The 13,555-nt window shown below is 42.9% G+C and overlaps 2 protein-coding genes across 2 annotated transcripts; one reads left to right on the plus strand and one right to left on the minus strand.

The window, feature by feature from the left end:
• Positions 1–796: 796 nt before the first annotated feature.
• Positions 797–6,507, plus strand: gtpbp6 (GTP binding protein 6 (putative)). Its single transcript, XM_052072961.1, has 11 exons — positions 797–1,189; positions 1,472–1,651; positions 1,959–2,096; positions 2,211–2,281; positions 2,526–2,656; positions 2,866–2,936; positions 3,197–3,355; positions 4,376–4,584; positions 4,707–4,855; positions 6,107–6,259; positions 6,328–6,507. Exons 1-11 carry the CDS (start codon positions 982–984, stop codon positions 6,446–6,448), a joined length of 1,590 nt encoding a protein of 529 aa, XP_051928921.1. The 5' UTR covers positions 797–981; the 3' UTR covers positions 6,449–6,507.
• Positions 6,508–6,706: 199 nt separating this feature from the next.
• si:dkey-66a8.7 (PI-PLC X domain-containing protein 1) lies at positions 6,707–12,567 on the minus strand. Its single transcript, XM_052074296.1, has 6 exons — positions 12,139–12,567; positions 11,682–11,818; positions 10,225–10,353; positions 9,980–10,135; positions 9,575–9,758; positions 6,707–7,407 (listed from the first exon to the last, which is right to left on the minus strand). Exons 1-6 carry the CDS (start codon positions 12,281–12,283, stop codon positions 7,145–7,147), a joined length of 1,014 nt encoding a protein of 337 aa, XP_051930256.1. The 5' UTR covers positions 12,284–12,567; the 3' UTR covers positions 6,707–7,144.
• Positions 12,568–13,555: the final 988 nt, after the last annotated feature.

Consider the following 13,555-nt stretch of genomic DNA (forward strand, 5'->3'; position numbering starts at 1 on the left):
ATCGCAGAAACATTATTAAGTTGGTATATGGTGGTTTCTTTATTTCAGTAATGATTTGTAATTCCTGAAACACGAAAAAAGACCTATATGGTGGTTTCTTTATTTCATTCATGATTTGTAATTCCTGAAACACGAAAAAAGACAAACAAGAGTGAGACGCATCAGAAAACAATATTTCAACCGCGAAGCGAAACCAAAACAAAAATGTTATTTCAGGACTTTCGTCTTTATGGCACTGTATTCGTAGTCACAGGGCGTAAAATACCACGCCAGTAGTTCTAACAACTCCGTAAACAACTAAAATCAACACTCCATATTTTATTACATATTTACCTCAAATTTTAATCGAGAATGGGTTCATTTTTTACGGCATCAATGAAGTGACGTAATCAGAAAACGAACACGGGAAACGAGAAGTGCGTCTCGTATGAGTTGTTTCATAGAATAATAAAAGCGTATTTTTTCCGTTTAAGTAAACATTAGTTTCGTGAGTAGGGCAGAATATGACAAAAATAAAAGAATCAATGGAGGAAGTGACGTCAAAGCAATATGGAAACAGCGAAGCGACACATGGGTAAATATTTACTCCCTTTCGATTTTGCAGGCAATACCACTGTGGAAAGGGCAATAAAACACCAACGATTTACTTTATATTTGTTGGATCTGATGGAATTTAAAATCTATAATTATATTTCACAGAACTATAGTATTCACTTGGTACTCAGTGACTAGGAGCACGTAGTGCATGGGAATTATTTCCTGCAAGACACACAGTAGGGCAAAGTTCCCACTTATATTGGGATCGCAAAGGAAAATATGTAGTCGAATTTTAAACGCAGTACATTACTAGCGTAACGTCGATAATAAGTAGAGTTTTGTGCAATGTACCAGTAAAATGAGATTATATTATTCAGTAGCCTATAAGGAAACGGTGTATTACGATGTTGCATTACATGACATGATTGCGAGTTCTTGACTAACATGGCAATCGTCAGGAGGATCCACGCGTGGTCGTCTCTCCTGCACGGCGCCCGCACACGCATCAGCCGGCCAGTCGTAACTTTGACCCCCACTTGGACGAGCCACCTTTCACGGCACGGAGACCCCCCCACGCCGCGGTGCAACAGCAGAGCGTTTGGGCTCGCTCGCTGCACCTTGAGGCGCTCGGACGGCTTCACCGAAGACAGAGGTGACGCAAGTTCTCAGACTTTGTACTGAAGTGGGAGTATTTGTACAATTAACAACAACAACATACGCTATAAAAGTAGGAATACTGATTTAACTCGTTTGTGCAATTATAATAAGTACATACTCTAAAGCTTACAAATAAATGCACGTAGTGTCAGGTGGCAAAACTACTCGCCCCGTAGTTAAATCGAGTAAAACAAAAAACGTCTTCTGAAAAATAAAGCTCAGCCACCTTAGAAATCAACTTACAGTACAGTTAAAAAAAACGATGTGTGCTTGTCAGGTTTCACACAGCAGGAAGATGACATCGACGAGGACGAGGATTCGATGGAGGAGGAGGAGGAGGCCGACGAGCTGTTCCGGGAGCTGCAGCCCGCCACCGCCCTCCCAGAGGGCCCCCACAGGCTCTTTGTGGTCCACCCCGATGTCAAGTGGGGAAGCAGAAAACAACACCTGACCACAGGTGAATGGACCGTCAACCTCACCGTATTTACAATTTTGCGTGCTCGCGGATTTTGTAGACATGCCAAAGCCATGTCGGATTTAAAAATAAGGCTTTTGCACAATTCTAGTACTTCCCTTAGTTGGACCAACCCCCCCCCCCTTAAAAAGCCTTTTTTTCCAGGAGATGAAATGATGTTGCAATCTTTGTCTGATGTAGTAATGTGTAAGTAAAAATAAAAAGAAAGAATCACCCCCAAAATTTGCCGATTTACCTCATTCCATCTCGTGGCGGTCTCATAACTCCCCCCCCCCCCCTTCCCTTGCAGCCGAACTGATGATGGCGGAGGCGGTGGCGCTGGTCAACACACTAGAAAAGTGGACAGTGGTGGACCGTCTCATCCTGTCCACCAAGACCCCCGAGAAGAGGAAGATCTTCGGCAAAGGAAACTTCCAGATGCTTACGGGTACTTTGTGTTCACGTCATCGTGACTCTATTTGGGCGGGACATTTTCTGGTCAATTACCAGGAAGTTTCCTGTAAATTTAGGTGCTCATCACGTATTCCTCTTCCCTGTGCAGAGAGGATCAGACGGACAACGGGCATCACCGCCGTTTTGGTCAACGTGGAGCGTCTGTCACCGTCGTCAGAGGTGATGTCATCTGTTGCGCGGCAATTCTAATTACGCTGAAGGCGTAATTAGAATTTTTTGGTGGGACCCGATGAGAGGAGGAATTTTTCCTCGATTATCTTTGACTCTAAGTAATAAAATAAAAACTTTCAACCGGCCCAAACATAAGGTAGAGAGGGCTAATGACTCATTAGTTTAATAGATTTTTTTAGTAATGTGCCTGTACCCACAAAAAAAAAATCGAAATATGTTTGTTGCCCACTAGAGGGAGCTAGAGGAGGCGTGGGGAGTGAAAGTGTTGGACCGATACTCGCTGGTGCTGCACATATTCCGCTGTAACGCCAAAACCAGAGAGGCCAAGCTGCAGATCTCGCTGGCCGAAATCCCTCTGCTAAGGTACCCACAAAAAAAAAAAAAAAAAAAAAAATCAATACTACAATGAATCAAATAAAACAACCAACGCTTTCATAACTTTGCTGCTGTGAATTGGGAATTTCTCCATTGTGAGACTAATAAAGGTTTTCTTATCTTATCTAACAAATGTAAATTGGAGAATGATCATGTTAAAAATAAGAAGAATACGAATATTTTTTTTTTCCTCGCAGGTCACGTCTGAAGAATGAATTCCTCAACTTGGACCAGCAGGGCGGAGGCGCCCGATACATCGGCGGCTCGGGTACGTGGAGTACATGATTTTGACATCATCACCGCAACATATGAACCGTAACTGACACGTTGCAACAATACGGAAGTAGTCAATGTGTCAATTTTACCGTCCCCTCAAAATAACTCAAACCGACCATTTTGTGTGTCTGAACTGCTGGCCACAAAAATGAGCACACCCCATGTGAAAATCTCCAAATTGGACCCAATGACCCACGATCTTTACTCGGTGAGCCCCCCCCTTTTTTTTTTAAATCTTGGCGGTCCATGCAGGCGAGACGCAGCAGGAGGTCCAGCAGAGGCTGCTGAGGGAGCGTGAGATGAAGATCCGAGCGGCGCTCGAAAAGCTGAGCAGGAAGCGGCGACTGCTTCGAACACGCCGGAAGCACAAAGAGTTCCCGATCGTCTCGGTGCTGGGCTACACAAACTGCGGTAAGACAAGTCACTTTGGAACCACTTGGGCCCTTTAAAACAACAAAAAAACAAACCAGGGCAGCCCGGTAGTCCAGTGGTTAGCACGTCGGCTTCACAGTGCAGAGGTACCGGGTTCGATTCCAGCTCCGGCCTCCCTGTGTGGAGTTTGCATGTTCTCCCCGGGCCTGCGTGGGTTTTCTCCGGGTGCTCCGGTTTCCTCCCACATTCCAAAAACATGCGTGGCAGGCTGATTTGAACACTCTAAATTGTCCCTATGTGTGAGTGTGAGTGCGAATGGTTGTTCGTCTCTGTGTGCCCTGCGATTGGCTGGCAACCGATTCAGGGTGTCCCCCGCCTACTGCCCGAAGACAGCTGGGATAGGCTCCAGCACCCCCGCGACCCTAGTGAGGATCAAGCGGCTTGGATGATGAATGAATGAAAAAAACAAACCAAAAAAAAAGTTGGATAAAATATATTTTAAAAAATTAATGTGGGATTTTAAATGTAATAGAATACACAAAATAGAATCAAATAATAAAGTAAAAATAAAATGGAACAAAATTGTGAAATAGTGGGAACAACCCCCCCCTAAAAAAGAAAATCATAAATAAATAAATATTTTAAAATACAACAGAACAAAAACAAATCAAATAAAAATGAAAGCGGAATAAAACAAAACAAAAAAAAACATTTTTTGTTTTGTTAAAAATTGTTTTTGTTTAAAAAAAAAACCACTGAACATTCGGCAAGTTCGCTGCCCATCTTTAAAGCCCTCCTCAAAACTCACTTGTAGTCTTTGGCGTTTGACTCAGCATGACTTAGATTTGTTCTTGATTTTACCGCTTGGTGCTTTCTACCGACTTTATTACCGATTCGTCTTACTGTTTATTGTGTATGTTAAATCGCTCCATGTACAGAAAAGTCAGACCTCTCATTGCTTTTTTTAGAAAGCATTTTGTTTGGTGATTATTTTGTCGCACCGGGACTCTTTCGTCACCAAACAAATTCACCGTTTTGTCTTTGTCGACACATCCGCAGGCAAAACCACGCTGATCAAAGCGCTGACGGGCGACGCGGGGCTCCATCCCCAGGATCGGCTTTTCGCCACGCTGGACGTGACGGTGCATGCGGGCCAGCTGCCGGGCCGCGTCACCGTCCTCTACGTGGACACCATCGGTTTCCTGTCGCATCTGCCGCACCAGCTCATCGACTCGTTCGCCGCCACGCTCGAGGACATCAAGCACTCGGTATACGTATGCCCCCGTCGCCACCACGCAGAGGAAACATCGGGTTGATAAGAAGTAGCCCATCTTGTTTTCGTGATTGAGTAAGTCCAAATTTGACTTGTGAAATTGTGCGCGCGCGTCAGGACGTGTTGATTCACGTGCGGGATGTGAGCCATCCAGAGAACGTCAACCAGAAGGCCAACGTGTTGAATGTCTTGAGGAACCTCCGAGTGCCCGACGCACTCCTGAGCTCCATGATTGAAGTCCACAACAAGATTGATCTCATTGACAAGTAAGGAACTTGTTCTTTGGCTTTTTTTTTTTTTTTCCTCAGGCAAAAGTCAACAGTTGTAACTTGAGATGTTTTTTTTTCTTTCTTCAGCCCAATAGCAGTAAAAGTACTGGTATCGGGGGGGCCAACTGATTTTGAGGCCGATTCCATTATTCCGATCACTAATAAATTGGTCGATTTAGTTTAAAAAAAAGAAGTTTGTCTTTCTCTTTTTTTTAAACAGTTGGCCCCAGAAAAAAACAAAAAAAAGAAACAAATCTTTATTTTTTGGGTCCCTAACAACAACAGCAATGGATTACAAGTACAAACATTGAACTAATAATAATACTAATAATTACTAATAAATTGGTCGATTTAGTTTAAAAAAAGAAGTTTGTCTTTCTCTTTTTTTTTAAACAGTTGGCCCCCGAAAAAAACAAAAAAAAGAAACAAATCTTTATTTTTTTGTCCCTAACAACAACAGCAATGGATTACAAGTACAAACATTGAACTAATAATAATACTAATAATTACTAATAAATTGGTCGATTTAGTTAAAAAAAAAAGTTTCTTTCTCTTTTTTTTTTTTTTTAACAGTTGGCCCCCGAAAAAAACAAAAAAAGAAACAAATCTTTATTTTTTCGTCCCTAACAACAACAGCAATGGATTACAAGTACAAACATTGAACTAATAATAATACTAATAATTACTAATAAATTGGTCGATTTAGTTTTTAAAAAAAAGTTTGTCTTGCTCTTTTTTTTTAACAGTTGGCCCCTGAAAAAAACAAAAAAAAGAAACAAATCTTTATTTTTTTGTTCCCTAACAACAGCAGCAATGGATTACAAGTACAAATATTGAACTAATAATAATACTAATAATTACTAATAAATTGGTCGATTTAGTTTAAAAAAAAAAGTTTGTCTTTCTCTTTTTTTTTTCAACAGTTGGCCCCCGAAAAAAACAAAAAAAAGAAACAAATCTTTATTTTTTTGGTCCCTAACAACAACAGCAATGGATTACAAGTACAAACATTGAACTGTTGACACTTTGTCCTTTATAAAATTAATTTTACGACAGATAGAAAATGAGCAAAAATCTGATTTTAGTTTTCCCTAGTGTCAAAGAAAAAAAGTTTGCGTGAATGCCAAATTTCATTTTTAAATTTGTACGACCTGTACAATTACCATCCATGCATTACCATGGCGACAGTTACCACGACGTCCACTGGGACACGTCAATAAAACGTTCACGTTCCGTCACGTCTTTCAGCTACGAATCGACGGAAGACGACTCGCTGGCCATCTCGGCCCTGAACGGGCGCGGCCTGGAGGCGCTGAAGACGGCGTTGGAGCGGCGCGTGGTGGCCGCCACGGGCAAACGCCTGGTCAGCCTGAAGGTGGACCTCAGCACGCCGCAGCTCAGGTGAGGGGAGACCACGGCGTTTGGGTCCAGCACGCGGATGGCACGCCATTAACTGTCGTGGTCCTCAGCTGGCTGTACAAGGAGGCGGCCGTGCAGGACGTCAGCGTGGACGCCGACGAGGGCTCGGCCGACGTCAAGGTGGTCATCGGCAACGCCGCCTACGGCCGCTACAGGAAGATGTTTGGCTAGCGGCTAGCTACCTCTGCCGTGAATATTACATTTCACGCACGGCCGATTGACTGTAAAATTAAATAAATAAACCGCGGGGTTGCGTTTCATTTATTTCAGTGTTAAAATGTTTTTTTTATTTTTTTTTAGTCACATAAAACGCATTTAAAAAAAATAAAAATAAAATGCAATTAAAAGGAGGACGCATCAAAGGAATGAATTAATTCTAAGGCACTATTTTTGAGCCAAGTGAAAATGTCCTTCGTTTCTGTCAGTTCACATATTTTAAATGTATTTATTTTGGTATCGATACATCATTGCAGTTTTACATTATTTTCTTTTAAGACCACAATTACATTTGACATTTAACAACTAAAACGTGTCATTAAAAACATCCTATTGAGAGCTGTTCCTAATATTGCGACCACCAAAATATCCATCCAAAAAAAAAAAAAAAAATTTGCACAGCCCGGTATTTTTTCCCTGATGTGGCGGCAGAATTAATTTAATGAATCGTGCTACTGCGTGACACAATCGATGGACGGCCGGACAAATCAAATCATGCTGACAGTTGTTCCTAATATTGTGGCCACCACGGAGAGCTATCTATGACGTCAGCAGTATGTTTTAGTGCACGATGATAAAAAAAAAAAAAAATGATATTGTTCATCGAACAGACTCAGTTGGCCGGTGCAAGAGTCCACGAGCACGGTGCCATCATCCGTTTTCTGCGTGCCACTTTTTGTCCGTCAGCAGTTTCCTGTTGAGTCCCACGACGAGGGGGCAGAGGGGCAGCGGGCCCACAAAGTCCCCGGCGATGATGTTGAGGCTGTGGGGTTCCGAGCCGGGGGCCTGCTGCTTCACCCACTCGCTCAGGCTCTGCCAATGGGCCCAAGTCAGCGTGCGCAGAGACTGCTTGGGGTTGGTGATGATGTACTTCCTGTACGCCGTCAGGTTTAAGCCCGCCACGAAGAAACCCTCTGCAGGGACAAACGATGTGATACTGACATGAAGTCTTAGACATTGCAGTACACACATTCAGAACCAACCGAATGCCAGCCAATTTAGAGCATTCTGATCTTTCAAGGTTCACAGAATGTTGCGTTTCATGACTAGTTTTTTTGCCTCAAATTATCCTCAAAATGAGGGTATTTCGAGCGTGGGTTTTTTTTCTCCCCCCCTCCCACCCTTGTGGTTTCTTTCTGACTTTCGGGTTGAGTGAACGCTGGCGCGTTTTGGCTGCCGCTGCTTAACCCGTATTGTTTTGTGTTTTTTGTTATTGTAAAGTGTCCTTGGGTGTCTTGAAAGGCGCTTATAAATAAAATGTATTATTATTATTATTATTATTATTACATAAACATTAAACCAAATTTTCATCATTTTTTAAAATTGTTTCTACCTTATTCCATTTTTTTAGTACTGGTAATCAGAAGAATTTGGGTTGCTTTCACCCAAGTGACTTGTTTTGGACCCCACCCATCCAAAAAACCCGCACAAAAAAAAAGCTTTTATTGTGTGAAAAAAAAATGTATGTTATGATGCAAATAATTTTTGCTTTCGTGACCCCTCAAACATCGGAATAATCCATCCATCCATCCATCATCTACCGCTTATCCGGGGCCGGGTCGCGGGGGCAACAGCTTTAGCAGGGAAGCCCAGACTTCCCTCTCCCTAGCTACTTCGTCTAGCTCTTCCCGGGGGATCCCGAGTCGTTCCCAGGCCAGCTGGGTGACATAGTCTCTCCAGCGTGTCCTGGGTCTTCCTCGGGGTCTCCTCCCGGTGGGGCATGACCGGAACACCTCACCGGGGAGGCGCTCAGGAGGCATCCGAATCAGATGCCCAAGCCACCTCATCTGGCTCCTCTCGATGTGGTGGAGAAGCGGCTCGACTCTTGAGCCCCTCCCGGATGACCGAGCTTCTCACCTTATCTCTAAGGGAGAGCCCGGACACCCTGCGGAGAAAACTCATTTCGGCCGCTTGTAACTGGGATCTCGTTCTTTCGGTCACAACCCATAATAATCGGAATAATCTTTCGACAAAATACCAACAGCAACAATGAAAATGTACTTTTGTTTGCAAAATAATTTACAAATATCACTCGTGCAACAATTCGGCATTTGACAAAGTTTACCAGCTACTGTATGTGCATGCTATTTAGTAGTAGCAGTAGTAGTATTTTGCAGTGTGTGCGTGTGCAACGTGCCATGCATGTATGTATGTACATGACATTATCGCTTCTGGTTCCAAATTTAAATAATCTCTTGTCATCCTTTCTCTCATTTGAGACAAGCTTGATGTGACATTTACATTTAACCCTCGTGTGCTCCAAATTAAAAAGGCCTTAAGTTACGCATTTTACAATTTTTGTAATGATGTATTTTGTGTTATAAAAACATTCTTTTTTTTTCAAACACTCAAAATATTCAGAGGCATCTGTGCTATCCATACATATATAGTTTTTATTAGTTCTTTGGGATATTTTATTCTTTATTTTTTGCAAAAGGGAAAAAAAATTGTGTCTGTAGGTCCCAACCAAGCCCTACTAACACTCCCGACCGGACGTGTTCATGTAAAATGCATCGGTTTGAAGCCTCCTGCAAAAAGGCAAACTCATTTTGCGATCCTCTGGCGCCACCTAAAAGTTGCACAATTGGAATGACCTCAACCCAACAATGTGGCATGCATACGTCTGTCCAAGCGAAAACAAAGCGATTGACATAAAAATCGCGTGAAATGCATGTTTACACATTAGGTTTACGATGCATTCAAAAATATGAATTATAATAGGTCTCTATGGTGCAAAATATGTAAATTGTAAAGATTAAGGTATCAAAACGTTTTTTTTATTATTACTGCAATGCCTGAGAATTATCAGCCGGTGACGTCATGAAATTTAGGCCATTTTAGAACCCATCCATAAGTTTCAGCTCTCTCGTGTTTTTCTGAATGCCTTTGCCTTTGATTCAAAGACATCATTTTACATTTATCGCAAGCGGTGCACTACGAGGGTTAAAGTCTTGATGGTAAAAATATTTGAAGAGTGCCGCGCAGCTATTTCTACCCAAAGGTACGTGCGGCACCATGGTGAGGAGGTCGATGGTTAGTGTGTTCTTGTGTATCAGTAGCGCAGGTATGACATGGACTCACGTGGCCTTCCAAGCTGCTTGTTCCACTCCAGGAAGTTGATGGCGGCGCAGGCCGTGTGTTGGTTGGCCCACCAGTAGGGGATGCTGGGGAGCAGCTCGGCATGTCGGGAAGCTACATCGGCGTCGTAGGAGAGCAGAACCTGTCGACCCGACGCCCACAGACGCCGCAGGGACCAGTCCGCTTCCTGTCCAGGAAAAAGAGTCACGCGTGACCATCAAGTTAGAGCAATGGACATCGCATCATCCAAAGTAAACCACATCACACATACAAAAACTTCTACAGAGGGGAGCATCTTATGGTCCAAAGCATACCACATCAAACCTGTATGTGCCACATCTAGCCATGGAAGGGAACATCTTGCAAAGCACAGATCATCATCATCATCATGTATGGGAAAAGGCTGACCTGGCGGAGACAGAGTTTGGCGCCAAAGAGCTTCTTGAGGTTGCATATGAAGAAGTGATGTAGCGCGTCACTGAGCCCCTCGAAGTGCCTGCAGGCCAGGATGACCACCTCCTTGGGGTGACTCTCCAACCAGGTGGCCACGGACCGCAGTGTGTCCTGATTGGTCGATCAGCAAGAGTGCAATCGAGCTCATTGGCCAATGCGGACCTCAAGTTTGTGCCAGCGAGCGTCCGAGGGTCACTCACCAAGACGGTGACGTGTGTGTACAAGATGTGGGTGAAGTACAACTCTGAGGATGGGTCGTCGGGTTTATGCGCCACGCGCAGGTCAAAATACCGGATGCCCATCGACAGCTGGTCTTCAATGCAGCAGTCCTGATTCCATAGACAGGTCAGGCATTTAAAAACGGGTGGGGAGGGATAAGATGGATGGATGGATGGATGGATGGATGGATGGATGGATGGATGGATGGATGGATGGATGGATGGATGGATGGATGGATGGATGGATGGATGGATGGATGGATGGATGGATGGATGGATAGATAGATAGATAGATAGATAGATAGATAGATAGATAGATAGATAGATAGATAGATAGATAGATAGATAGATAGATAGATAGATAGATAGATAGATAGATAGATAGATAGATAGATAGATAGATAGATAGAAGAAGAAGAAAACCTTTATTAGTCTCACAATGGAGAAATTCCAGATTCACAGCAGCAAAGTTATGAAAGGAAGAAGTAGAACAACAAAAAAATAGAGATAGATAGATAGATAGATAGATAGATAGATAGATAGATAGATAGATAGATAGATAGAGAGAGAGAGAGAGAGAGAGAGAGAGAGAGAGAGAGAGAGAGAGATAGATAGATAGATAGATAGATAGATAGATAGATAGATAGATAGATAGATAGATAGATAGATAGATAGATAGATAGATAGATAGATAGATAGATAGATAGATAGATAGATAGATAAAATACATATACTTATTATTATTTTACATTTTTCATAGTTTCTTTCGTTTACTTAGCATATTATGCAACACCTTTTCAATGTCCTTGTGCTAATTCCTGCTGCCATCACCTTGGTGGACATAAAGATAAGTCTAGATTTTTTTCCAAGGCTTATATTCTCATCTCATCTTCCGAGCCGCTTGATCCTCACGAGGGTCGCGGGGGGTGCTGGAGCCTATCCCAGCCGTCTTCGGGCAGTAGGCGGGGGACACCCTGAATCGGTTGCCAGCCAATCGCAGGGCACACAGAAACGAACAACCATTCGCACTCACACTCACACCTAGGGACAACTTAGAGTGTTCAATCAGCCTGCCGTGCATATTTTTGGAATGTGGGAGGAAACCGGAGCACCCGGAGAAAACCCACGCAGGCCCGGGGAGAACATGCAAACTCCACACAGGGAGGCCGGAGCTGGAATCGAACCCGGCACCTCTGCACTGTGAAGCCGACGTGCTAACCACTGGACTGCCGGGCCGCCCTATATATATATATATATAGGGCGGCCCGGCAGTCCGCAGTATATATATATATATATATATATATATATATATATATATATATATATATATATATATATATATATATATATATATATATATATATATATATATATATATATATATATATATATATATATATATATTCTATATTCCTATTTATGATCTCCAAAGGGTCTACCTGTGTGGTGGCCCATTTAAAGACAGTGGGCCTGGTGAGGCAACAGCAAAGTCCATCAAGCACCCGAAACAGGTCCGACTCAGACCTCACCAAGGGGGAGGAGATATCCAGGCAGTAGCTCATTGTGTCGTGACTTCCTGAAATCACAAACTGCATACTGAACGGCTAGGACTGGTTTACTGCTCATACAATGACGACTGCAAAAGGCATTCTTACTCATCGCTTCCAGCATATTTGTATCCATCTTATGTCTAATTATAAATGTAATTTGTACAGTATGACAGTTGTTTATCTATCTTATGTCTAATTATAAATGTAATTTGTACAGTATGACTTTGTTCCTAATATTCTGCGTGATCGTAATTAATTGCGATAGTCAAAATACAAGAAATAAGACTGGCTGTCCCATTTGTTGTCATTGACCAAACAGGGAGATTTGGAATTAAAGCGACAGTACCGGGTATGGCGAGGTGGGTCAGCGGGATGTCCAGCAGCTCCTTCGGCAAATTCGACATCCAGTCCTCGCACCACTTATCCATGTCGGGGATCTCCTCGGAGTCGCTCGACAAGGAACGTCTCGACGTGGACAGCTTCTCCCACATTTCACGGTCAATGAATCGATCGCCTTCGATTATTTCATTATGTGCCTTTAAGAGATCGGGGGTCAAAGGGTAAACAGGAAGTAGAAGTGAAAGATTGCGAGGTCCTGGGAGAAATAAAGCGAAATGTTTAAGTCAGCCAGTTTGTTTGCTGATGGTAGAAAACCGGTCCCGCGACATCATCATCCTCAGTCAACATTAACTCTCGCGTTCCGGGTTCGTCTTTGACAAACAGTATCACGTTTGACGCGGCTCTCAACTTTACTTCCTGTTCGGGATACGCATGCGCAGTGGCCACAACGGAGATGAACAAGAAGGGACAAGACACGTCACTCATGTCACTTGACTTCAAATTTATAAATAAAAGGAAAATATGGCAAAAACAATAGCACTCACTCTGTAAGTTAAAAACTACTTTAGTCAAATCAACAAACTGAAATTGTTAAGTTTGTGGGGGAAAAAATTGTCCATTTGAAACAAAAAGCCGATCCAACAACAAAAAATTGTGAGCCTATTTGTTCAATTCAAGAAACAAATACAGCTTCACGGACACTAATATAATATAATCTTCTTTGCCATTACGTGCCATATTGAGGTTCTAGTGAGAGCTGTCACACCAAATTTAACACACCTGCTCCCCATTCAAATCACAGATTTTATCAAGTATAAATACAATACAATACATGCTATAAATGTATAAAGACACTAGCGAGGGGAAATGACCATCCATCCATTTTCTGACACTCACACCTAGGGACAATTTAGAGCAGACATGTCCAGCTCCGGGCTTGGAGGGCCACCGTCCTGCCTGTTTTCCAGCTCTCCCGCCTGCAACACATCTTATTCAGATGATCAGCTCATCAGCCAGCTCTGAAGCAGCATTAGAACGGAAACCAGAGTACCCGGAGAAAACCCACGCAGGCATAGGGAGAACATGCAGATTCCACAAAGGAAGGCCAGAGCCGAAATCGAAAACTGTAGCTGCACTGTGAGGCCAACACACTCACCAGTCGCCCACTGGGGCGCCTGGGAAATGTCTAATAGGATCGAATTTGGAGATTTTCATGTCAGGGTGCACTCTTGTTGCCAGTGACTTGAGATATTCAAGGCTGTTGTGTTACTTTCAGGGGGGATTGAATGTGTTAAATTTTAGCAATACAGACCATACACTGACTACTTTGTTATGGAAAAGTCTTTTTCTGTTCGTGTTGTCCCATGAGGATATACAACCAAATATTTCCATAAACATGAGGGTTGTACTCACTTTTGTGAGAT

This window comes from Hippocampus zosterae, chromosome 8 (genome assembly GCF_025434085.1).
Source record: "Hippocampus zosterae strain Florida chromosome 8, ASM2543408v3, whole genome shotgun sequence".
Classification (NCBI taxonomy): Eukaryota; Metazoa; Chordata; class Actinopteri; order Syngnathiformes; family Syngnathidae; genus Hippocampus; species Hippocampus zosterae.

Coding starts and splice junctions, on each gene's coding strand:
- gtpbp6 (XM_052072961.1), top strand. CDS start 982: ATGGCAATCGTCAGGAGGATCCACGCGTGGTCGTCTCTCCTGCACGGC. Junction 1,652..1,958: donor AAAACAACACCTGACCACAG/GTGAATGGACCG, acceptor CTTCCCTTGCAG/CCGAACTGATGATGGCGGAG. Junction 6,260..6,327: donor CTCAGCACGCCGCAGCTCAG/GTGAGGGGAGAC, acceptor CGTGGTCCTCAG/CTGGCTGTACAAGGAGGCGG.
- si:dkey-66a8.7 (XM_052074296.1), bottom strand. CDS start 12,283: ATGTGGGAGAAGCTGTCCACGTCGAGACGTTCCTTGTCGAGCGACTCC. Junction 11,819..12,138: donor GACCCACCTCGCCATACCCG/GTACTGTCGCTT, acceptor TTGTGATTTCAG/GAAGTCACGACACAATGAGC. Junction 9,759..9,979: donor CCAAACTCTGTCTCCGCCAG/GTCAGCCTTTTC, acceptor TTTCCTGGACAG/GAAGCGGACTGGTCCCTGCG.